The sequence below is a fragment of the Budorcas taxicolor genome, chromosome 8, assembly GCF_023091745.1.
Source record: "Budorcas taxicolor isolate Tak-1 chromosome 8, Takin1.1, whole genome shotgun sequence".
NCBI lineage: Eukaryota > Metazoa > Chordata > Mammalia > Artiodactyla > Bovidae > Budorcas > Budorcas taxicolor.
This window is the reverse complement of record NC_068917.1, coordinates 56,369,296-56,396,262: the sequence shown is the minus strand read 5'-3', so window position 1 is coordinate 56,396,262 and position 26,967 is coordinate 56,369,296. Positions and strand designations below refer to the sequence as shown.

The window sequence follows — 26,967 nt, the reverse complement described above, 5'->3', positions numbered from 1 at the left end:
CTATTTCCTTTCTCATAGAATGTGGCTTTCAAAGATATTCCTCAAATGTTCACAACTATGGGAAATTTCTTACAGAAACTAAGCCTTTTCCTCCACGAGTGATGCCTTCTCTAAGACCAGCTGGTTGCTTGTTCATGGCTTCTCTTCTCTTCTGTTGGTAGTCTTCATCCATAGTCATAGCTGCCACCCCTTTAGCCATAGCACTGGTGATTTTGGAGGCAGCACCAGCTAGTCCACCTGGCAAAATTATAACACCTTTAGTAAAAACCAAACATATCCTTACTTTCTAGCATAATGATCCTTGGTGGGCATTCTTTCTTACCAACAGCTCCACCAACTAGTGCTTTCAGTCCCAGTGCCATTCCTTCCACGAACTCTTCAGGACCCTGGATGGCTCCCTAAAGGGTCAAAATATAATAACAATGAATAAAGTTACTGTTACTTTTAAAGGTAAAAATTTTTTAAAATATACAGTGAAGGTAGTTGTGACAGAAAGAATAAAGATGTCCTAGAGAAACTGACATCAGAAGAAAGCTTCACATTAACAGAACGCTCAGATATTTCATGACTTTTGAAGTACAAAGGATAAAGTGCTGGAAGTTGATCCAAACTTAGAAAGGAACACGATTATTCACCAAAGTATACAAAAGATGCTTACATGGATTATAAGCTATATATGAGAAGGTAATCACAAACGACTCTGGAAAAATTTTCAGAAAAAGAAATAAAAACACTTTAATTCTTAGTATTTCTAATGTTTTAGATTACAGTGTACAAAATATATATCAAATGTATTTTATTTTTCATTCTCCTCTATGTTTAAAAGTCAAAGTGGGAGAGTTTTTAATGTTTTGACAGGAATTTTTAAGGGACATAGACCAATCATAATTTCTGCCACTGAATATCAAGATTGTTTCACACACTGTCAGCTTACATGGTTATTTTTACTGTCACACACCACTGTGCAAAGCAAGACTGCATGTCCATGGGAATCTTGATTCTACTATAGCGTAAACTTTATCCACTTTTAATATTCCAACAGATCACTTAAAATTTGGTATTTCTTAGTAAAGTCTTAGGTTTTGAAGGAAAAGGTAAACATTTCTTCCAAGATTTTGCAAAACCTCTTACCACTGTTTCAAAATTATGTCCTTTTATTGTTTTCAAAAATCTATTTGCACCTACAATTCAAGTTAACAATTGGGATGCACCGAAGTATAGTTCATTTACAATGTGTTGGTTACCAGTATACACTAAAGTGATTCAGTTATATACACTTGTGTGTGTGTGTATATACTTCTTCATACTCTTCCCATTATGGTTTTTTACAGGATATTGAATAAACTTCCCTGTGATATATACAGTAGGACCCTGCTGATCATCTGTTTTATATAGCAACTTGTATCTGCTAAAGGAATGAATTATTTATTCAAGAGGATTAGTGTGATATATTGTACAAGATTAACTATGTTACCTGGTAAGGTTCATAAAAAAATGCTTCTACACCTTCAGAAAATTCTCTTATCAAGCCAAAGGGATTTCCCAAAACATCAAGTCCAAGAATGAGTACATACATCTGTTTAATGGCCTAAAAATGAAATATAAACATCAGTCAAATCAGATAATCGAGTTAATATTTTTTTCCTTACATTTAGTACACATATCTAGTTTTTTTTCAGGCTAACATTCTCACCAGCAATTTCAAACTATCCCATATCACCTATTCATCACTAGTCTTAGTTTAAAAAAGCAATTTGGTATTAGAATATTAGAAATAATATGACTCTATTTACATAGAGTTTTAGAATATTCAAAATACTTTCACTTTTACAACTATGTGTGACAGTTGTTATTACTGCCACCATTTTATAGACTATAGAAGCACACAGGTCAAATGATGCTGAGTCATATAAACAGTAAAACTGAGATCCAAACCCAGATTTCTTTCTTTTTTAAAAAAACTTATTTATTTTAATTGGAGGCTAATTACTTTACAGTACTGTAGCAGTTTTTGCCACACACTGACATGAATCAGCCACAGGTGTACATCTGTTCCCCCCGTCCCAAACCCTCCTCCCTCTTCATCCCATCCCCCTGGGCTGTCCCAGTGCACTGGCTTTGAATGCCATTTCATGCATCAAACTTGGACTGGTCATCTATTTCACATATGGTAATACACATGTTTCAATGCTATTCTCTCAAATCATCCCACCTTCGCCTTCTCCCACAGAGTCCAAAAGTCTGTTCTTTACATCTGTGTCTCTTTTGCTGTCTTGCATAAGGGTCATGCTTACCATCTTTCTAAATTCTATATATATGCATTAATATACTATATTGGTGTTTTTCTTTCTGACTTACTTCACTCTGTATAATAGGTGCCAGTTTCATCCACCTCATTAGAACTGACTCAAATGTGTCCCTTTTTATAGCTGAGTAATATTCCATTGTGTATATGTACCACAACTTTCTTATCCATTCATCTGCCAATGGACATCTAAGTTGCTTCCATATCCTAGCTATTGTAAACAGTGCTGCAACGAACACTGGGGTTCAGTTCTGGTTCTCTTGGTGTATATGCCCAGCAGTGGGATTGCTGAGACATATGGCAGTTCTATTTCCAGATTTTTAAGGAATCTCCACACTGTTCTCCATAATGTAAACCCAGATTTCTTAAGTCATGCTCAGTGATCTGTCCACCATACAACAGTTATCCTAGTGCTCTGTCAGTTATACCATAAAATATAGGACTCCTCAGAGATGGAGAAAAATCCAATAAATATCTAGCTTGACTGAACAACTTAATTACATTAAAAATATCCTGTGTTCAGTTACTTACTAATAAAGAGTTCCCCTTGACCTATTTTTTAAGTAGGTGAAGTGAGTTACTCAGTTGATTATTATTTAAAGATTTATATCTAGTTCACACTGACCCAGGAAGATTTCTGTCAAAGACTAAAAGTAAAGGTAAAATCTGAAATGGTAGTTGGGCTTAATTTCTTTCCACAACCCTGAGGAGAAAAACCAAGTTCTAAAATTTTGAAAATGGCTATTCATTTACTTGCCAAATCTAAATTATATATTACATATGTAGTTTCACTATTTTATATCAGTCTATCTCTCTGTAAAATAATCTCAGACAAACCTGCTTTGAATAGTGTCTTATTACTTCAGACTGTAGTTCAGCTGTTGTATGGAACTGATAATTGAGTTCAAAAAACGCTAGCCTAAAAAGAAAACACAACAAAAAACACATAAAAATGCATATGGGTCTCACTCATGAACATATACTTCATTTCTCAATTCTGTCCTACTATGGCCTTCACAGAAAAAGCTTGATTCACTGAGATAAATACAAGTTGCTCAAGAATGGCCAAGATTCAATTGCTGCAGGTTTTCCCTGATTAGCTGACAGCTGAAGAATCACCCTAAGTTTGTGTGTGTGTGCTCCATCATGTCCGACTCCTTGCAACTCCATGGACTATGGCCCACCAGACTCCTCTGTCCATGGGATTTTTCTGGCAAGAATACTAGCAGGTTGCCATTTCCTCCTCCAGAGGATCTTCCCAACCCAGAGATCAAACCCACATCTCCTCCCTAGGCAGAGGGATTCTTTATCACTGAGCCACATGGGAGCCCTCACCATCATTTTATTTATAACCTGTTCACAGCATATACCTGGATCCACTAGTTGGGAAGTTTTATGCTAAGGCTACAGTCCATGGGGTCACAAAGAGTCGGACATAACTGAGTGACTAACACTTCCTTTCCTTCATGCTAAGGATAGGACAGCAGCAAGATTAGAAATCTCATCCAGTTTTTCATGTCTGCAAACCTATGTTTTTTTGACTATTTCCTAACTTTTATCTAGATTTACAGTTACCTCTTTGGACTCACTGATTCTTACTACTATTCTTAATAACAGTTCTAGGTGCTATCTGCAAAGGTCATTCTCATCTATAGACTCCACTCAGACTCTGAGTCTCTGATCGGATACTCCAATAGCTTACATTATGACTCATTAAAGTATAAATTCTTGACTGTACCATTTAAACAGATTCCTTCATTTCTGCTATCATAGTATTCATTTTCTCCTAGTTATATATGCTTTAAAGAGTTTTGATACCATAGGACTTAAAGTAACATCTTTAAAAGCACTACACATCACATCTTTGAGTATATACATCTTCTTAGAGTTCCTTGCTTCAGTAAAAAAGGCATTATATAACACACAAACTTGCACGGCCTCTTTCTTTTTTCTTTTTTTGACCCTGCCATGTGGCGTATGGAATCTCTGGACCAGGATTCAAACCCTCTCCCTCTACGGTAGGAGCTTGGAGTTTTAACCACTGGACCACCAGGGAAGTCTCTGTCCCTCTGAATTGAGGAAATTATTTAATAATTACTCTGCTATTTAATAGTTAAGGCAATATATTAAATTATATTTAGCCTATGATCTGCAATGTAATTTACATACTTTTTTACTTACAAAATTTTAAAGTAAGTATAAAAATGGACTTTTTGTCAATAAATAGATTTGAATTATAAACATACTTAAAAACTACATCTTGTACATCTGTGAGAGTGGCACCAATACTCTTCAGCAAAAGATTTAAAGAATGAACTGCCATCAGTCCTTCATGCTGTTCTGAATCTTTCGCTTCTTCACCGCCTGAACTCAGTGAAACACTTAAATGCAACTAAAGAGATAAAGAGATAAATATTTAAAGCACTTTCTTCATAATAACTCTTAAAATGCAATCTCATTCTAAATTTACTATACCATACATAAGATTTCAAATAACCTAGATATTAATTTTATTATAATTAATAAGTGGAATGTTAAAGGATTTTAAAATCTAAACAGCGCATTTAAAAATTTTAAATCCAACAATGTAATGTATATTATTTAGCTCAATCCAATTCTTTGGTAAACCTAGGAAAATATTAATCTTTATAAATTTTTAATAACAGTAACAATCTAGAAGTTGAAGTTGTTGAAAATAACTCAAATATCTCCAAAATTTCTCCAAGTTGAATGTTTCAACTATTAGAATTAAGTTATCATGGTGAAAGAAAGTGAAGTAGCTCAGTCGTGCCCAACTCTTTGCAACCCCATGGGCTGTAGCCTACCAGGCTCTTCTGTACATGGAATTTTCCAGGCAAGAGTACTGGAATGGGTTGCAATTTCCTTCTGCAGGGGATCTTCCAAAACCATGGGTCGAACCTGGGTCTCCCACACTGCAGACACTTTACCATCTGAGCCACCAGGGAAGCATGGTGAAGCCAGTTAAAGACATTTTTATATTATATGCATATATATATGAGTGTGTGTGTGTATACATATATATAGTATATGCAGTGTAAGTTACTCAGTTGTGTCTGACAATATGATCCCATGGACTGTAGCCCACCAGGCTCCTCTTTCCACGGGATTTCTCCGGGCAAGAATACTGGAGTGGATTACCATTCCCTTCTCCGGAGGATCTTCTGGCCCAGGGATCAAACCTCAGTTTCCTGCATTGCAGGCAGATTCTTTAGTCTTTCAGCTACAGAGAAGATCACCATGGTGTATGCAGTTATACAGCAATCTTCTTCAGATATTATGCAACTCATAGAAATTTTATGTTAAGAACTTACTTTTAGTTCCATTCAATCTTCAATTTTTAAATCAAGGTTATTTTATAACATTATTTGAAACTTTAATATCATATATAAAAGTTCGAAAATTATCAGTCAACACTTTGATAGTAAATGAACACAATGTTAGGTCAAATGTAAACATATAAACAAATACTATAGATGGCTTCCACATGATAAAAGAGTATAAAAATTAAGTGTCATTCCTTTCTAACTTACATTTGGATGGTGAAGTTGCAGAATTTATATACTATCAAAGAACAGAATTGAAATGCTATATTCCCCTAAACTGATCAAATCAATTTGCTATTAACTAGATTACCAAGAATAGTAAAAATGACTTTTATTTTCCTCTTACCTTGATAGGAGATATATGAAAGTATTCATAGAGACTGACTTGTGATGAATCTACTAGTGAGACTATTTTATATTCTTCTTGGAAAGATTCTATGTCTTTATGAAAAAGCTCAACCTATAAAGGAATATAAAATATTAAAAACTTAAGGAATATATCTGTATAAGTATTAAGCCAATACATTTACAATGGAAAAAACAAAAATGAGATTATGATAACAATTTTGTTCACAATACTATAAAAAGAATAAAATATTCAAATATAGCAAAAAGAAGTATAAAATATATACTCAAATGATAAAAACTCTCTTGAAAGAAAATGAAGATCTACATAAATGGAAAACATCCCATGTTCAAGGGTTGGAAGACTTAATGCTGTTAAGATGGTACCTCTTCCAAGTTGATCTGTACATACAGTGTAATCACTTTCAGAACCCTACTTGACTTCTCTGAAGAAGGCAAGCTGATTCTAAAATTCATATGGAACTGCAAAGGTATCCAAAATAGCCAAAACAATCTTGAAAAAGAATTAAATACCAATATCCATACTTCTCAATTTCAAAATTTACTGATGTTAGACTCTTAATTATACCATATATAAAAATTAACTCAATATGAATGAAACACCTAATTTTAAGAACTTAAAGTTTAAAATGCTTAGAACACAGGACTAAATCTTTTAACCTTGGATTTGGTAAAGGAGTCTTAGAAATGACACCAAATACATGAGCAATAAAAGAAAAAATATTTTGGACTTCAGTAACATCAAAAGCTTCTGTGCTTCAAAAGACAAATAGAAAGTAAAACAGAACATGAAGAATTAGAGAAAATATTTGCAAATCATATATCAGACATGGATGGGGCTTGCATTCAAAATACATGCAGAACTTTTACAATTCAATTAAAAAACAAACCCATTAAATAACAGGCAAAAAATCTGAACAGACATTTCTCCATTGCAGATATGCAAGTACTCAATTAAGAAATTACCAAATCAAAAGTATTCAACATCATTACTCATTAGATAAATGCAAATCAAAACCATAGTGATATATACTACTTCATACCTACTAGAATAGCTTGAATTAAAAGGAAAGACAATTACAAGTAAGTATTAGTGAGATCTGTTGAAATCAGAATCTTCATATATTCTGCTGAAGAGTATAAAATGATGCAGTAACTATGGACAATTGTCTAGAAGTCTTGAAATTATTAAACAGAGCTACCAACTTCCTAGCAATTTCACTCCTAGGTAAATACCCAAGAGAACTGAAAACATGCTGCTGCTGCTAAGTCGCTTCAGTCTTGTCCAACTCTGTGCGATCCCATAGACGGCAGCCCACCAGGCTCCCCCATCTCTGGGATTCTCCAGGCAAGAACACTGGAGTGGGTTGCCATTTCCTTCTCCAATGCATGAAAGTGAAAAAGGAAAGTGAAGCCGCTTAGTCATGTCCATCTCTTAGCCACCCCATGGACTGCAGCCTACCAAGCTCCTCCCATGGGATTTTCCACGCAAGCGTACTGGGAGTGGGTTGCCATTGCCTTCTCCCACTGAAAACATTTGTCCACATAAAAACTTGTACAAAAATACTCACAGCAGCATTATTCATAATAGCCAAACTACAAACAACTCTAATGTCTACTAACTGATGAATGGATAAACAAAACGTGGTATATCTATATAGCAGAATATTACTTGACCATAAAAAGGAATCTGATACATGCTACAACATGGATGAACCTCGAAAGCATTCTGCTAAATCAAAGGAAACACATCAAAAAACATTATATAGTATATGATTCCATTTATACTAAATATCTATAATAAGAAAATCCATAAACAGAAAGTACATTAGTGTTTGCATAACGCTAAGGCAGTTTTCTTTCGAGGGTGAAGAAAATGTTCTAGAATCGGTGGTGATGGTTGCATAATTCTGAATATACTAAAAACTACTAAACTATACAATTTAATTGGGTAAAATGTATAGTATGTGAACTATAGCTCGATGAACTGTTATTAAAAGGACAAAAGGTATAATTTCCTTGTCTTTATTTGTGTACAACTGACCCTTGAACAACAGAGATTTGAAGTACAAGGATCTACTTATACATGTTCCCTTCCCCTCACCCTCTACTAAATACTACAGTACTATACAATCCTCAGTTGTGTGACTCCTTGGATCCAGACCCTTGGATACAGAGGAACTATGTATGCACAGGGCCAAATATACATTATACACAGATTTTCAACTGAGAACAGGGTTGGTGCCCATCACCCCCACATTGTTCAAAGGTAAACTGTAGTTTGTTTTATCTTCAAAATTCTTTCTAAAAGAACAGCTGAAAAATAAAACATCTCTTATCCACCTAACAATTGTAATTTTATCCTCTTTCTATCAGTTACAAAGAACATATTATATTTATTTTCCTTATCCCTTTTCTCATCAAATATCCTGGTCATATCCAAACTTCTAAATTATCAATCAACACAAAAGTAACACAGGAAAATAAAATAGGAAGAAATAAGTGATGTAAACATGACTGATTATCCTCTTCCTCTTTTACTGGCTTAAAACTTTTCCTCTTATTTGCTACCTCATCTTCAAAAGGTTAGCTGTCTTGCTTCCAACGTCTATAATTTGAGTATATGATTTCCACCAACGTAGAACCATGGTAGCAGAATAAATTTTTTTAAATTTTTAAAAACACGTTAATATATTTAAGAATGTATAATGTTATCATTGTTTTCTAAAGTCCCCCTTTCCCTAATTCTTCCAATCAATACTACTATTTTAAGTCTCACCTCTGTTTTTTCAGTGACTTCAGCTGGTGTCATAAGTTCTGATACAGCATAGACAAATCCAAGATCTAACCTGAGATCCATTTCTTGGATTAACACTTTGAAATACCTATAATAGCAAGGTAAAACAAGGTAAAACATTTAAAAATTATTGATTAACTGAATTAACAAAATTATAAAAGAAAAAATATAAGACATATATTGAAACAGTGAGACTTAGGACTTTCTAGGTGAATGGATTAAAAACATAATGGCAACACTGTTCATAATAGAAACAAACTCAAAATGTGAAAATGCCTACAAAGAGAAAATATATAACTGGCACAAAGTAACAGAAGGAGATATGACATACAAGTGATAATAAATAAACTCTAGCTATATACAACAAAATAAATTAATTTTAGTAAAAATTTGAATTAAAAAAGCAAGTCCAAGGCATATATTTACAGTTTGAAAAAATTTAATTAGCACAACACTTGGCAAAGTAAGAAGCATAATGTTTAGCTACACATAAATAAGAAACCAGTATTTTTAAAAGGGAATAAAAACAGTATTTATCTTGGTGATAGGGTGGAGGAAACAAGAAATATGGGAGTGATACATAGATGCATGTTACTGTCAATGTTCTGTTTTTTGAAATGGGTGGTGACTGAATTTGAATATACTATTTTCTTTCTTGTTTATAAAACAGTATGCAGTAATAATAGACAACAGAGAAAATAAAAAAGTAATAAAAAACATATAATTTAGAAATGACTATTATTAATATCTATGTATAATTCATTTGAAGCCTTCTGACTTCTCAAGATTATGAAATAATTGATTTTTTCTATGACCTTTCTAATTTAACATTTTACACTTAAATCTTTGACTCATCTAAAATTTATTTAGGAGTACAATTAACTCACATATTTAAACAAAACACTGTGCTTTAAATGCACACAAAATAAACATATTAAGACACTTACTTAATACGTGATATCTGCGAATGTCCTGCAGATCTCATGACAATACTGACATCAGTAAAGGGTTTTGGTGCTGTAAATGTTAACAAATATGATTAATCTAATGATGCTTTAAACAAAAGATAAGCATTTTCTTGTAATTTAATACACATCACAATGGACACTTAAATTATGTATTAAATCATGAGTATGAATTAAAATTACTAATATTTGTAAGATCTACCACAGTCTTAATTTCAGACTGCAGGATTGTTTTTTTTTAATTATCTGTATTCACTTTTAGGTTAACTGAACCTTTAAATCAGTGATTTTAAACCAGAGGTATACATTAGAATCATCAGGACAACTTTGTGGAAACAGACTTCACGGTCTTATCCCTTTATTCAAAGGTTCTAGTGGCTTTCGAATCAGGAATTTACAAATTTGTAATCTTTTAAAGAAATTAATATCTCTAAAAATTATATATACATTTCTAATCAATCTTTCCTTTAGTATTCACTCAGTTTTATTGAAGTTAGTTGAGTACTTCCTGGTCTTTTTTCAAACCATGGAATTTTCCAATGATCCTATAGAAACTGAGGTTGAGAATGGTTTAACTTCATACTTTTATAGTAAAATAAATCAAACAGCTAATACAACCATTTTTATGGCAATTTAAAAATAAAAACAAACCTGAATCCAAGGTGACGGACTTGGGCGGTTTAATGGGATAAAACACAAATGGAAATATAGCACCATGTATTTGGTTTTGGATCTAAGAAACAAACAGGTCAGTATATTAATATGTTAATTATAGAATATGACTAGAATAACAAAATTTAAGAAGGAGAAGGCATCAAACACTCTAGTCCAACAAACTACAGACAAAACAGACTATGGGAATACATTTATTGTATTTCCATATTTCTTTAGAATATGATTTGAACATGTTTTCAAACTTACCTGTATTCTATAAATTTGAATTCTAAACGATGACTGATGTGCAGATGTGCTATATTCTACTTTTAATGCTGGAAGATAATTTCTTCTTATAGCTATTACATGTGGCTGCAGAATTTTCATGTTAGTAGCACCAGGTGTGAAGCAAACCTGAAAAATATGCCCACCGCCCCCAACAAAAAAAAAAAACCACAGAATTTCTCTTTATTAACTGACTAAAGTTAGAAATCTGTACCAAAAAACTTTTATGATAATATTAATTTAAATAGTAGGCTAAATATTTGATAAGGTTTTGATTGAGATCTTTATATCCCATATACATACAACTCACAAATATTCATATAATATTCACAAAATATTCATATACTCCTGGTAACTTGATTTTATCACTTTTTATATAACTATAATTTTTTTACTTTATTTCTTTAACTTTTACTTCAGTAAAATTCATCAAAAAATAAAGCAATATAAGAAAAATAACTTTAAAAATAAAGCAAAATAACTTAGATCATCAGCACTTAACGAAGTCTGAATCTTAAGACAGAGAACTATTCCTTTAAAAGTCTATATAAAGTATGTATAATAAGATTCATTGTTTTGTAAGCAAACTTGTCTTTCCTTAAAAATGAACTCGTGGGTCATCTAATCGTAACAGATAGAAATTAAAACTTCATATCAGTACTTAAAAATATTACCAGAATGTTAGTGTCCAACTCAATAACCTTATCTTCTGACGGTGAAGATTCAGCATATTCCTTAAATTCCTTCTCTAACTTCTCAGTGTGCTTTACACTCATTGGCTTCCATCTTGCCTTCTTCTTGGGCTTTGTCTCCCAAACCACATCAGAACTTATATATGAAAGCAAAAATCATGGTACTAATTTATAAACAGTTTCATCTTAACTGGTTTATTACATGAATTACAAAACCGTCAGTGAATTTTTGCAATATCTCTAGTTGTAAGCAAACACATTGTAAGTTTAAAAACATGAATTCATTCAACCAATACTTATTAAACTCTTATTCAGGCACTACTGTAGGTGGCAGCAATATTCTTAGGGAAAGTTTCTGCCATTTTGGAACCTTCTTTTACCTGAGGAGAGACAGACTGACACTAAATAGTAAATTAGCATATTTTAATATATTAGGAGGTAAAAATGGCTTTTGAAAGAAGAAGCAGCAGATAGGTTAAGGAGGATCTGGAGTACTGGGATATGCAAAGTGGAGGGGGTTGCAGTATCAAAATAGAATGGTCAATGGAGGTGTCATTAAGAAGGTGAGATTTCAACAGCCTTAAAGAAGATGGGGTAGTTATCCAGCGGATATTTCCGGTAGAGAGACAAGCTAGAGCAAAGAGCCCAAGGCAGAGCATGCCATAGCACAGGAAGAGCAAGGGGGCCTGGCATGCTTGGAATACATTAAGAGTAGAAGACGAAGTAAGATAGATAATGAGAGGCAAAACAATGTAAAGCCTTGAGGATATGGTAAAGACTGAGTTTTATTCAGAGATGAGAACCCACTGAATGATTGTGAGAAGATAATCAGCAATATGATCTGACTTAAGGTTTAAGAATAAACTGTGTGATGGGATGGGAAGCAAGGAAAAAAAAATAAAGGATGAAGACTAGGACAGGAAAACTTGTTAGGAATGTAATGCAGTAAGCCAGGAGAAAAATGGTGATGGTTCTGCCTAGGGTGGTAAGACTGAACCATTACAAAGTGGTCAGATTCTATGTGTGTTTTGAAGCAAGATCCAAAACAATATTTTCAGATGGATTAGAGGGGGTAAGGTTAAATAAATTAGGGGTAAGATAAAGAAATCAAAGATGATTCCAAAGATTTTGACATTAGAAGAATGTAGTTGTCATTAACTCCAGTGGGAAAGCAGGTTTTGATAGAAAGAGGAGGGAGTTTGGTTTTACATACTATAAAGCTTAAGAAGTCTCTTAGATACCTAAGCAGAGATATTATGTAAGTAACTGGACAGACAAGTCTGTCCGAACTCAGAACAAAAATCTAGCTGAAGATACACTTCAAGAAGTTTTCTGCATATATACGGTATTTGAAATCATAAAACTGAAACAGAGAAGAGAAGCAGACTCAGGTCTGAGAGCCTCAAGATACCCAATATTAAGCAGTTGAGAAAATGACAAGGCACCAAGAAGTGAGACTAAGAATGCTGGAACAGAAAGAAAAACCAAGGCAGTGAGTTATCCTGGAAGTAAAGTCAAAGAAACTGGGTCAAGGAGGGATTTGTGTAGAATGTTAGAATGTTATAAACTTAAGCAACATGAAGACTGGTAGTTGTACAATGCACCTGGCAAAACATAGGTCTCTGGTGAGCTTATTAAGACCGGCTTTATGGTACACTGAAAGCAAAAGCCTGTTCAGAACAGTTAAAGAAAAAATGGGTAAAAAAAAGAACTGGAGAGAGTGAAAATATTGTTTGAAATAGATAACACTTCTAATGAGTTCAGCTATAAAGTAAAGCAAAGAAATGTGCAGTAGGTAGCAGGGAAAGTAGGTTCAAGAGATTTTTTTTTAGTTGAAAGATATTAAACTTATTGGGACAATTCAATAGGGAGCCAAAAATTATTGAAGTAGGACACAGAAAGAAGAGGATTGCTAGGTCAGTGTCTCAAGAGGCAAGACTGAATGAGATATAGTGCAAAAGAAGAAAAATATGTTTAAATAGGAGCACATACAATATATCTATGATAAGTGGGAAGTATGTTGCTGAAATATATAAGTAAAAAATACTGGTGCATAGGAAGCTGAGATGTTGGGAGTGGGTCTTTGGAAGTTCCTTTTTGACTGTATCAGTTTACTTGGTGAAGTAAGACTCAAGGCACTGAGCTGAGAGACAATGGGATTTAAAAAGAGCCAAAATGTGAAATGGACTTCCCTTGTGGCTCAGCTGGTAAAGAATCCCCCTGCAATGCGGGAGACCTGGGATAGAGCTCTAGGTTGGGAAGATCCCCTGAAGAAGGGAATGGCTACCAACTCCATTATTCTGGCCTGGAGAATTCCATGAACTGTATAGTCCATGGGATCGCAAACAGTCTGGCTCAGGGATAAACAATCTGCTTGCCAATGCCGGAGACTTTAAGATGTGGGTTCAATCCCTGGGTTGGGAAGATCCTTGGGGAAGAAATGGCAACCCGCTGCAGTATTCTTGCCGGCAAAATTCCATGGAGAGAGGAACCTGGCAAGCTACAGTCCATGGGGTCTCAAAGAGTCTGACAGGACACATGCATGCCAAGTGTGAAATAGTAATCTAGGAGAGAGAGTGAATGGAACAAATCTTATTTACTAAAAAACCACTGAAAGACTTAAAACACAGAATTTAAAAATCTACCCACATTCTAGGGACTTCCCCGGTGGTCCAGTAGTTAAGACTCCATGCTTTCACTGCAGGGGATGCAGGTTTGATCTTTGGTCAGGTAATTAAGATCCTGCATGCCATGCCACATAGCAAAAACAAACACACACAAAGGTGGGAGAAGAGGCTCCTGAACAGCTTCCAGTTTCCACACCTCAAAAACAAAACCTATCCACATTCTAAAATCACTTCACCCATTCTGTTTAAGTATGTAAATTATTTAATTTTACTCTTTCTAAAATTTCTTGTTCTCTTTCTTCTAAAATTTATGTTCTCTTAATAAACAGAAAGATAGAAATCATGTATCAATTCCCTTTGCATTCACATCATTTAGCATAGGAGATAGCACATTAGGTTTCACAGGCTTAAAATCTGTTGTCTATTTGAACTTTCTATTTCAGCAATAAAATATTTTTTTGAGAACAATAAAAATTTCTAAGAAAACAGTTTTAACATGCTTATTTATTGATTTGGCTGCACTGCTTGGCACACAGGTTCTTAGTTCTCTGACCAGGGATCGAATCTGTGCCCCTCCAATGGAAGCGCTGAATACTAACCACTAGACTGCCCAGGAGTTTCCTTTAATATGCCTTTTTAAATGGCATAGTTACCATAGTTACCATTCAAGAAGTTACCATTCTAGAATGTCAAGACATTTCTAGACAAATTTACATAGAAAAACAAATTCAAATCTGTATCATAGACCTTTATGTATCTGAGAGTTTAATTCAAGGGATTAAAACATTATCCTTATTATACAAACTGGAATCTAGCAACAGTCTCAAATTAGGCAGTACTGTGAGAGTTGGACTGTGAAGAAAGCTGAGCGCTGAAGAACTGATGCTTTTGAACTGTGATGTTGGAAAAGACTCTTGAGAGTCCCTTGGACTGCAAGGAGATCCAACCAGTCCATTCTAAAGAAGATCAGCTCTGGGTGTTCTTTGGAAGGAATGATGCTAAAGCTGAAACTCCAGTACTTTGGCCACCTCACGCGAAGAGTTGACTCATTGGAAAAGACTATGATTCTGGGAGGGATTGGGGGCAGGAGGAGAAGGGGACGACCCAGGATGAGATGGCTGGATGGCATCACTGACTCGATGGACGTGAGTCTGAGTGAACTCCGGGAGATGGTGATGGACAGGGAGGCCTGGTGTGCTGCGATTCATGGGGTCGCAAAGAGTCGGACACGACTGAGCGACTGAACTGAACTGACTGAACTGATAAAAATACTAATTTCAAGTAGTTACATACAGAAACATTAAGTGCATAAAGGAAAGAAAAGAGTTTTACTGGTGATGACTTATGTGGGAAATGGTAAATACAATATTACCTTATTAGATCTTAAAGTGCCAAAATCAAAGTAGAAAGTGATTAGAATTATAGTGTGGGGGATACAGTTAATAATAACGAATAATTTTTGTATGGTCATAGGTGGTAATTAGACTTACTGTGATCACTGTAATAAACAGAAATACTGAGTCACTATGTTATGTAACATGAACTAACACAGCATAGCAGATCAAACACACTTTAAAATTAACAAACTCATAGAAAAAGGTGGTAATGAACAATTAAACATTTCCTTGTGCCATGTTAAAGAAAGAAAATATACTTTTAATAATTTGAATAATTCTAATTTTCAGAGTTGGGAAAATAACATGATGAGAGATTTATACATCTGATTTTTGGTATATCTTTACCTTGAAAGGCAAAAAAAGTTATCAAAGCACTTTTAAATTAGCATTACCTTAGATTAGTATCACTGAATAGTCAAAATAAAATTTAAACTAATTCATTTTAGACTTTACAATCGCCATTCTTAATGATTAAGAACTTACACTTAAATGTATCCAAATTCTAATACATCTAACCTTGTAATGCCAATATAGGCTACTTCCTGCTTTGTATAATTGTTGACAAGAGAAATCCCAACATCTTGTAATGCCAACACAATTTCTTGCTCTGCTAACTCTGCTTTCTCACTTTCATATGTCACTTTAAATACTCTTGGATCTTCAGTGAATAAAATTATGCGTTGTAAGCCTTCAAAAAATGAAACTAAATAAATGGTCTTTTTTCCCAAATTTATAGGTGTCATCATATCCTGAAATAAAATCATCAAAAAAATAAGAAAATTAGGGTTTGGTCCCAACCAACATGAAATCTACATTCCACATTTGAAAAATGAGAGTAGTAATGGTACCTCCTTCATAGGAATAAAATAAATTAACAATTGTGTAACATTTGGAAATTTACATAATTCAAATTAGTTAATGAAAGTTTCTGCCACAATCATTATGAATTCAGGAAGACAGGTAAACTTTTAATATCATAGTAAAATCTAATTAGTCTTCCTTTGTAGGCTAATTAGTAACACAGAATTTATCTTCTCTGCCTTATTACAACACTAATCAATGTGTTATGCATTAAAAGTTGTTTAGTCAGAAACTTCTATTCCTTTTCAGAGGTGAACTAAATAAGATAAAAGAATAGTTGACACCCCAGTTGTATGCTCTACAAAGCACAAATACTACAGGGTTAATACTACAGAAAGACTTTGTATATAAGCATTGTGCTGATATCAGGGTCTTGAATTTAAAATAATTAACTTCTAATAGTTAACTGTCAGCCATTACTTCCTAGTTAAGTGAACATGCTGATTAAACAAGGTATTATAATATACAGTACACATTCATGTTATAATCCACTAAAATTAAAAGTAAGTTACTATAGTCATGTTACTTATAACATTCTCTAAAATACAATACATAATACTAAAACTACATTAAGATGTAAATAAGCTAATTTCTAAGTAATTCTGAAATATTTCTAATATGTTATAATGGATTACAGGTTTATCTTTGCAAACTTCAACTATCATTGTGATATAAGTATGCAAAAGTACTTATTGAAGCTGAAGCTCCAGTAATTTGGCCACCTGATGCAAAGAGCTGACTCATTTGAAAAGACCCTGATGCTGGGAAAGACTGAAGGCAGGAGAAGAGGACAACAGAGGATGAGATGGCTGGATGGCATCTCCCACTCGATGGACGTGAGTCTGAGTAAACTCCAGGAGTTGGTGATGCACAGCGAGGCCTGGCGTGCTGTAATCCATGGGGTCACAAAGAGTCGGACACGACTGAGTGACTGAACTGCACTGAACTGATGCAAAGGTACTAATCAACAGGTTAAATAGCTTATTATTTTTATATTTATATTAAAATGAATTCTTTTTAAAATAAATCTAATAATCATGAATTTAAAAAATAAAGTTAGGCCAATCATGGGTAACTCTCTCAAATACATTTGAACAACACTGGACTTCACAAGAGCAACACTGGGAAAACAATGGAAAAGTACAATCAATATTCTAAGAGAAAACAACTCGGAACTCAGAACTCCTTACTCAGCAAAAGTGTTCCTCAGGGAAGAAAAGTACAAGAAATAAAGATGCTTGAGACAAATGAAAACTACTAAATATCACCATCAACAGAAATTCACTCGAGCAAATTCTACGGGAGGAATTAAATACCAGCAAGAGTAAAGTGATCCAAGATGAATGTATGAAGTAAGAAAGGAATGTTAAGCAAATAAAATGTGAGAGAAAACATTTTACAAAATTCAATATTCAGGAATAATAAAAAATTCTGGCAAACAAAGACTACATGAGAAGTTCTTTAACCTCTTATCAAACTTCCCAAACACACTCCAAACTTCAGCAAAGATCATACTTAAAGCTAAATGCTGATGTCATATAACTTGAGACCAGAAATAAGGCAAAAATATATGTAAACATCAGTTTTATTAAACAGGACATAGAGATGCAAGCCAGTCCGGTAAGGCAAAAAGAAATTAAAGATGAAAGGACTGAAAAGGAGAAAACAAAACTCTCACTATTTTTAAGTGTCATGATTGTACATGTGGAAAAATAAAAAACAAATAAGATTAATAAGAGAATTCAGTGAATTTTCTGGATTTTAAAAAAAAAATCAATACACAAAATGCCATTATACTCCCATATGCTAACAAGCTTAATTTTAAAAAGATATCATGGGTTTCTGTTCTGGCAACTGACGACTAGGTGGTCTGAGACAAATCCTCTTGCTAACAGCAAAAAGTTGGACAACATCTAAAAAGGAAAAATATGTGTCTGAAAAGACAGAAAAGCTTCCAAGATAGCATGAATTAATGGTGCCAAGATCTGAGAGAGAAAGAAAGCCAATAAAAGCGAACTTTGTGGGACTTCCCTGGTGGTCCAATGGCTAAGACTCTGTGTTCCCAATGCAGGGGGCTCAGGTTGGATCCAGGGTCTGGGAACTAGATCCCACATGCTGGAACTAAGAGTTTGCAGGCTATAACTAAAGATCCCTCATGCCACAACAAAAACTCTGTGTAGTCAAATAAACAAATAAAATCAAGAAACAAAACAAAAAAAAAGTAACACAAAAGACAAAGTGGTCTTTGTATTCAGAGTTCAGAACTGTCAGTTCAAAAAGTAGAAGCAGATACTGAGAAGTTAGGGAACACCATATGGAGTCTCAAATTATCTTTAAAATTTTTCATATATTATGTTCAGCACAGAGTCAAAAATAAACATGCAAACAGAATGGATTTTAGTGAAAACCAAGAAAAGAGAAAATTTTAAAATATCCAGAAGAAATCTAGGTATTGGAACTGTCAGAGAGTCTTTAAAGTAGTTATGATCAGAACATTCAAGAAATTATGTAACAAGATAGAGAATTTTGGAAAAAAAACTTTTATAATAGAAACCTTAGAACTGATATTTCAATAACTAAAATTAAGAACTCAACAGATGATTTTAAGAGGAGATTAGACACAGTGTTAGGACCAAACTGAAGCCAGGACAGGCTCTAAGGGGCAGGCTAGGCCTGAAGTTTAGTCTCTAGGAAAGCTGAGGCACTGGGAACTCCCGCAGGCAGTATAGCTCGACCAATCAGAAAAAAATCCCCGTAGCTCCCCCGCCCGCGGCCAGACCTGAGCCAATCCGGATAGGGATGCGAGGTGTGCCTACGGTTTGACCCATCAGCTATGCTGTTACAGGAACAAAGAACTGTCTGTATAAAAGTAGATGTGATTCAGAGCTCGGGGCTCTTGTCTAGACTCCACTGCGCTGGATGAGACTTGAGCCCTAGCTCGAGCTAGCAATAAACCCCTTTATGCTTTTGCGTTGCTGTGGATGTCTTATTCTCTCAGTTTTGGGGACTCGGACACGGGACATAACAACAGTAAGAGAAGTATAGTGAAAAACAAGTCAGAAGGAAATATTCATACTGAAGGAAGGAGAGAAAAGGATTAAACAGCACATGAAAGTCATGAGAGACAGCACAGAACATGTCTCTTAGAACAACACATAGAAGTCATAAGAGACGTGATGAGAAGTCTAACATTCATGCAATGGTGAATTCCTAAGAGGAAGAGGAAAGAGAAGCCGAAACTGAAATGTGATATCTGGCAGAAATACTTCACTAAAAACAGAGCAAAATAAAGATTTTCAGACAAATGCAACTAATCAGCTATAGATTCTGATAGGTGGAATACTGCCTGCGATATCAGTAAACAAAGGAGGTCACAGTCAACAAGAATTACAGCTGAAGTCTAGGATGAGCTGGCGAGCCCGGAGGGAACTCAGAATATAAAAACACAGGATACTAGTCCCAGATAGCTGAGGTGAATATCAAAAGAATGAGTTCAGTGAGCCCAGACTCTTATACCTTCCCATACACAGAAAAGTGCTAAATGCCTTATCTTGACTTATCTGCTTTTCTTAAATTAACAATAATCTTTCGATGTTCAGACTACCTGTCCTTTGTTGCAATACTCTTATATATCTTGGCTCCCTCAACACCTCCTTGCTCTTACAGAGTAATTCTCTCAGGGATACTTTAGATGCTGCCTCCTGGGGTTGAAGTCCTAAAAATTCCTGCCGAATAAAACATAACTCTCAAGACTTTTAGGTTTTGAATAATATTTTAGTCAACAACTCTTGCCTGGAAAATCCCATGGACAGAGGAGCCTGGCAGGATACAGTCCATGGGGTCTCAGAAGAGTCAGACACAACTTAGCGACTAAACAACAAAAATAATCCTCTCAGTTAGGCAGTTGCAAACTGTGGCCTATAACAGTTTTATAAGTCTCAATATTTAAGCCTAAAAAGATACTGTGGTGGGCACTGCAACATTATATACTAATAAGAATCAGCTTAAAAAAAGACAATTCTAAATTTATATCTACCTAATCACATAGTTGCAAGGAGATCCAACCAGTCCATCCTAAAGGAAATCAGTCCTAAATGTTCATTGGAAGGACTGATATTGAAGCTGAAACTCCAATCCTTTGGCCACCTGATGCAAAGAGCTGACTCATTTGAAAAGACCCTGATGCTTAGAAAGATTGAAGGCAGGAGGAGAAGGGGATGACAGATAATGAGATGGTTGGATGGCATCATCGACTCAATGGAAATGAGTTTGAGTAAACTCTGTTAAGTTGGTGATGCACAGGGAGGCCTGGCATGCTGCAATCCATGGGGTCGCAAAGAGCTGGACACGACTGAGTGACTGAACTGAACTGAATCACAGTTTCAAAATGTAAGAGCCCAAATTAAAAAAAACAAAAAAGGTATGCAAAGATCCATGATTTCAGACACCATTCTCACGCAACAGAACAAGCACAAACAAAAAACTTAATAAGATAGACGATCTAAACAGCTCAACAAAACTTGAACAAATTGACATATATGTATGTCAATATGTATGTCATATATGTATGCCAACTGCAGAATATGTATTTTTCAAATACACATAAAATATTTACAAAAATTGATTACAAGCCCACAAAGTCGATTTCAATAAATTTCAATGAACTGATTCAGAGTATGTTCTCTGGTCACAGTGGAATTAAGTTAGAAATAAATAAACAAAGAAAATACTTTCAATAAGTTATTACCTAAGTAACCATGAAGCCAAAACATAAAAATAAATCACAATGAAATTCAGAAAATATTTTGAACTAAAAAATAATTAATATATAGCCAAATTTGTGAGACAGAATTACTACTGTTTTTGGAAGAAGTTTGTGACTTTAAGTGACTTCAAATAAAAAGTGAAGAAAATCTAAAAAGCAATGATCTAGGTATCTGCTGTGAACTCATTTGTGCTGCTCCCCTCTCCCCATTCATATGTTACAATCTCAGCCACCAATATGACTATATGGTGGAGGTAATGACATCATGGTTAAATGACATCATGGGGGAGGAGAAGGGTATAAATGGGGCTCTGATCCACCAGTATTCCTTTCCTTATAAGAAACACCAGAGAGCTCATCCCCTCTCTCTTCACCCTGTGAAGACATAGCAAGAAGGCTGTCATCTGCAAGCCAGGAAGCATCCTCATGAAGTTCACCAGAATTTGACTATGCTGGCATTCTGATCTCAGGCTTCCCACCTCCAGTATCACTAGAAATGAATCTCCACTGTTTAAGGCATCCAGGCTAAGGTATTTTGTTATAGCATCCTGAGCAGATTAATACAATTATCTATCTCAAGAGTTTAAGAATATAATACAGATTAGGCAAAAATAGGTGAAAATGAAAACAAATGTATAAAAGAGATCATCAAAAGGGCAAATTGATGGTTTTCTGACAGACAAAACTAAACTGAAACTAATTAAACTAATAAAATCTCAGCAAAACTTAGGGCAAAAAGGAATGAAGGCACAAATATTCTACACTAGGAATGGAACAAAGAGAAGAATCATCACTATAAATCTTAAAAAGATAAAAATATGGATATGATAAAAACATTTATATCAATATATTAGAAAACTGAGATGAGATAAATGCATTCTTAGAAAAACTCTTATCAAAACCACACAAATAAATGTAGAAAACTGAACTGCCCTATGAACAAAAAGTAGCATTCATAATTTTAAAACTTTCTTACAAAGACTATTACAGGTAAGATGACTAGGTTTCACTTGTGAACTCTATAGCAAACATTCCAAACATTCTACAAAGCATACCAGTCTAACATGAACTCTTTCAGAAAACAGAAAAATTGTAGATAATTCCCAACATGTATTAGAAGTCAGGATGACCTTAATATTAAAATCTGGTAAGATTATTACAAGACAAGACAATGACAGGCCAACTTCTTTCATGAATACAAGCAAAAGTCTTGAACAAAACATCAGCAAGTCAATTCCAAAAGTACAAGGCTGGCCTAATATTTGAAATAACAATCAAGTAAGACAAAGCCCCAAAAGCATATAATCATCTCAAAAGATAAAAAACAAAGGACATAAAAATTAATAAACTTTCAGTACTCATTCATTTACTCATTTGACAAGAAAAAATAACTAGTGGCAAGAAAAAAGACACTGGAATAGGGAACAAATGAAGATAAATTTTGAAAGACAATCAAACTTTAATAAAACAATTTCTGAAAGTCATTTAATATGTTACTGGAGAATGTTTATACCTAACTTTATTATAAAAAACAACAGTCTGCCAATCAGAGATAAATCCATATGCTACCAGATTCCTAAATGTCCTTCACAGAAGCAACACTGACTTAGATGACCTTTAATGCAATAATATATTTGTATCTGTTTATAAATTGAATGCTGAAAGTATCTAAGTTTACCCTTTATAATATAATAGAAGCAAATAAGAAAGTAGAAAAAATAAGACTGCTTCCAGTTTTAAACATTTTTGGTTAAGTTAAAGCTTGAATATTGCTTTAAAAATCTTCAGCAGAGTTTAAGAAGTGTAAACACAAAAAGGCCTCAAAACTAGTAAGGCTGAAAAAAAAAAAATGCTGCTAAGAACACCATAATAACCCAGTACATACATCCTTTTGTGTTACTTCACCGTGGCTTTTTCCACATTCCCACTTCAGCTTTCTAGAGCCCACTGGATCAGCCCATGTATAAAATACTGCTTTTCCAGGAGGGAGGGAATCTTCTATTTCACTGAGGGAACTGACATAAATAGGAAAAAAATACAGTAAATTAAGTGCAAGTATACAAATATATTAAGAATCTAAAATAATACTTCATTAATTCTGAGTCCATTAATTAAGAGCTATGATAGTTCTGAGTAAAGTAGACTGAAATTTTTCTTATACAACAAAAAAGTGGTTTTCTGAGAAAATAATGAGAATATTTCAAGGGAAATGTTTGCCCTAGTTAGGAGGTAAATATCTCAGGTTGGGTTTCCCTGGTGGCTCAGAGGTAAAGAATCCACCTGCCAATGCAGGAGACATGGATCCCTGTCTGGGAAGATCCCAGATGCCACAGAGCAGCTAACTCCATGAGGTATGACTACTGAGCCTGTGCTCTGGAGCTGGGGAACCACAACTACTGGGTCCTCGCACCACAAGGACTGTGAAGCCTAGAGCCTATGCTCCACAAGAAGGGAAGCCACCACAATGAGAAGCCGAAGCACTTCAAGGAAGAGTAGCTCAAGCTTGCTGCAACTGGTGAAAGACTGCACAAAGCAACAAAGACCTCACACTGTCAACAATTAATTTAAAAAATTTCTCCAGGTTTCTGAAACTACTCTGTCAACTTTAAATACTAATTAATTATGAAAGAAAATTATTTCAATTACTTTACCTTATCTGTACCAAATCTAAGAGAATTTAACTGGTAATACTTTCCTAAGAATCAATTTTACTGTGTCAAAATTCAGTTCAATTATTTTTAAAAACCATGAGACACAGGATATAAATCTAAGAAACTCAACCAACTCACAAAACAATTCACCAAAAGAAAATGGAGAAGTTACAAACCAAAAAAATAATACAATATAACTTTTCTAAGCTGAAAAAGCTGACTCTGCAGATTAGACGTCATTGGGTATCAGCCTAAATGAATGGAAACAATATCATCCAACACAGAATGTAGGACTTTGGAAAATGTCAAATTTTAAGAAAATAGAGGGAAATCTGCCTATCCCTAAATCTGATCTAGGGAAATCACAGTTACCCTGAGAAATAAAAATTAGACTTTTTCACTCTGTTCTGTAATACTGAATGCCAGAAAACAATGCAGCAATGCCTACACAAATTTGAGGCAAGAGTTATGACTTAAAATTGTATGGCAAATTGTTAATTTCCAAAAGTAAGACATTTTGAAATAAGCAATAGCATAACATATTACCACACACCCTTACTTTTTTCAACCAAGCTAGAGAGGAGTCAAAATAAAATTTTAAGAACTGTGGTACAAAAACATTAAACTAAACCAGTCAAATAAATTAACTCGTTAATATTGTGAAAGTTGCTCAGTCGTATCCAATTCTTTGCGACCCCATGGACTATAGAATCCATGGAGAATACTGGAGTAGGTAGTCTTTCCCATCTCCAGGGGATAGTCCCAATCCAGGGATCAAACACAGGTCTTCTGCACTGCAGGCAGAATCTTAACCAGCTGAGCCACCAGGGAAATCCAAGAATACTGGAGTGGGTAGCCTATCCCTTCTCCAGCATATCTTCCTGACCCAGGAATCGAACTAGGGTTTCCTAATTGCAGATGGATTCTTTACCAGCTGAGCTACCAGGGAAATCCAATTATAAATCAATCCAAATATCTTCAATAACATAGTTTTGAAAAATTAACCATATATTACTCTGGCTCAAAAATCCCAAATTATATTCATAGGAAACTGAATTTGGAAAGAGAAATTGAAGGAAATGAAAAAGTACTCTATATTTTTCATGGAAAATTAGTGGATACTGTTTCACTCTCAAAATTTTAAATGCATTAAAATCTTCAAGAACACAAAAAGTAACCATATGCAAGAGAAATGAAATTATATTTTCCAAATCATCATTAGAAGAAAATAATCTATATGACAAAAAAGTATGGCAAGGAATCATAATTAGTCTTTAAAAGGGTTACAAACAGGATAAAAATTTTTACTAAAAGAGATTTTTAACATATAAAATAGAAACAAATTCTCAACAATAGAGGAACATTTAATTATAGTGCACCTAAATGATGGAATATCATGCATTCATTTAAAATTGTGTTTCTGAAGCAAATTTACATGCTTGCAATAGCTGTTAAAAACAAGAGATTCAGAAATATAAACGGAGAACAACAGTAAAAAAAAGAACTGAATCAAAATGTCAACATTTTTGGTATCAAAGATTATGCTTTTCACAGTTTTTCTACAGAATATAAAAAAAATAAACGGACATCTAGTGATACTATTTTTATATGTAGGACAGAGTATTAAAAAGCAGATATCATTTTGCTGACAAAGGTTCATATAGTGAAAGATATGGTTTTTCTGGTAGTCAGGTATGGATGTGAGAGTTGGACCATAAAGAAGGCTGAGCCCTGAAGAACTGATGCTTTTGAACTGCAGTGTCAGAGAAGACTCTTGAGAGTCCCTTGGACAGCAAGGAGAGCAAACCAGTCAATCCTAAAAGAAATCAACCCTGAATATTCATTGGAAGGACTGATGCTGAAACTGAAGCTCCAATACTTTGGCCACCTGCTGCGAAGAGCTGACTCATAGGAAAAGACCCTAATGCTGGGAAAGACTGAGGGAAGGAGGAAAAGGGAGTGACAGAAGATGGGATGGCTGGATGGCATCATCGACTCAATGGATGTAAGTTTGAGTAAACTCTGGGATATAGTGAAGGACAAGGAAGCCTGGCATGCTACAGTCAGTCCATGGGGTCGCAAAGAGTCGGACATGACTGAGAGATTCAACAACAACAGTAACAAAAATCACACTAACAACAACAAAAAAGCCAAGGGAAGGGAAGGCAGAGGAAACAAAAGTTCTATATTCCTTACTTTTCTATGAAACAATAGCAAATGTAACAGTGTTGTTCAGATAAATTAGGTTGAATATATTTACAAATGCTTTAAGTCTATTTCATTCACTGCAGAACATTCTTTATGAAAAAATTAACCTCAAATTGACCTCAGGGAATTCAAAGAAAATAAAAAGCAACCAGAATCCTCAGAATATTAACTATGTACAAGTAGTAACTTCACAAGAAAATGACAATACAATGTGACAAACGCTTTAATATATGTGTGCAAAGATGCAGTGGAAAACTGGGTATACAGACTAAGGAGGTGATGGAAAGGACTGCGTGGAAATGAAGCTTTTCTAGCAGAAAGGAGCAACTGGAATGGTAATAACACATGGAAGAGCCCAGAGCATTCAGGAAACAAACACTTCACTTGGACTTAAGGTCAGGGTAAGAGACAACAGAAAGAGAAACGTTTAGAAGAGTAGTATACAAACATTTTAAAAGAATGGAAAATCACTAAAGAACTTTAAACAAGACAGAGACATGATTACATTAGTGTTTTCATTTATTTTTTAAAATTTCATTCTTTTGGTATTTATTTTGTGTGTGTGCGTGCGCGCATGTGCATGAGTTCATTCACGCAGTCATGTCTGACTCTTTGCAACCCTATGGACTGCAGCCCCCCAGTCTGTCCATGGAATTTTCTAAGCAAGAATACTGGAGTGGGTTGGAATTTCCTACTCCAGGGGATATTCTGGACCCAGGGATTGAATCCACATCTCTTGCACTGGCAGGCAGATTCTTTACCACTGAGTCACCTGGGATGCCCCTATTTAGTATTTTTAGAAACCTACCTCTGGAGGATTTAGTAGAGATACGACTAGAGTATCAGACTTAAAATCTACTCAAGAAATAAATGTTGGAGAGAGTAGCTATCGGAAAAGACAAAAGAGAGTAGACAAGAAGAGAAAAATTTTTTTTTAAAAATAAGAGTTTAACTGGATGGCATGGTGAGGCAGGAGAAATCTAGAATCACAAGGGTGAATGACAGTGTCATTTACTGGGATAAGGATATAGAGGACAAAGAGATTTTGCA

General features: G+C 34.6%; 1 protein-coding gene across 1 annotated transcript in view; it reads right to left on the bottom strand.

Annotated features, from left to right (window-relative positions):
- The window catches only part of VPS13A (vacuolar protein sorting 13 homolog A), a 269,575-nt gene that overhangs the window by 36,187 nt on the left and 206,421 nt on the right, over positions 1-26,967 (bottom strand). The window contains exons 53-65 of the mRNA XM_052644629.1: positions 22,944-23,073; positions 15,949-16,181; positions 11,391-11,544; positions 10,699-10,845; positions 10,429-10,510; positions 9,760-9,829; positions 8,795-8,900; positions 5,996-6,109; positions 4,552-4,697; positions 3,143-3,224; positions 1,475-1,588; positions 323-398; positions 74-237 (exon numbers count right to left, since the gene is read on the bottom strand). Of these exons, the coding sequence (XP_052500589.1) occupies positions 74-237; positions 323-398; positions 1,475-1,588; positions 3,143-3,224; positions 4,552-4,697; positions 5,996-6,109; positions 8,795-8,900; positions 9,760-9,829; positions 10,429-10,510; positions 10,699-10,845; positions 11,391-11,544; positions 15,949-16,181; positions 22,944-23,073 (1,618 nt within the window). The remainder of the gene's footprint in view (positions 1-73; positions 238-322; positions 399-1,474; positions 1,589-3,142; positions 3,225-4,551; positions 4,698-5,995; positions 6,110-8,794; positions 8,901-9,759; positions 9,830-10,428; positions 10,511-10,698; positions 10,846-11,390; positions 11,545-15,948; positions 16,182-22,943; positions 23,074-26,967) is intronic.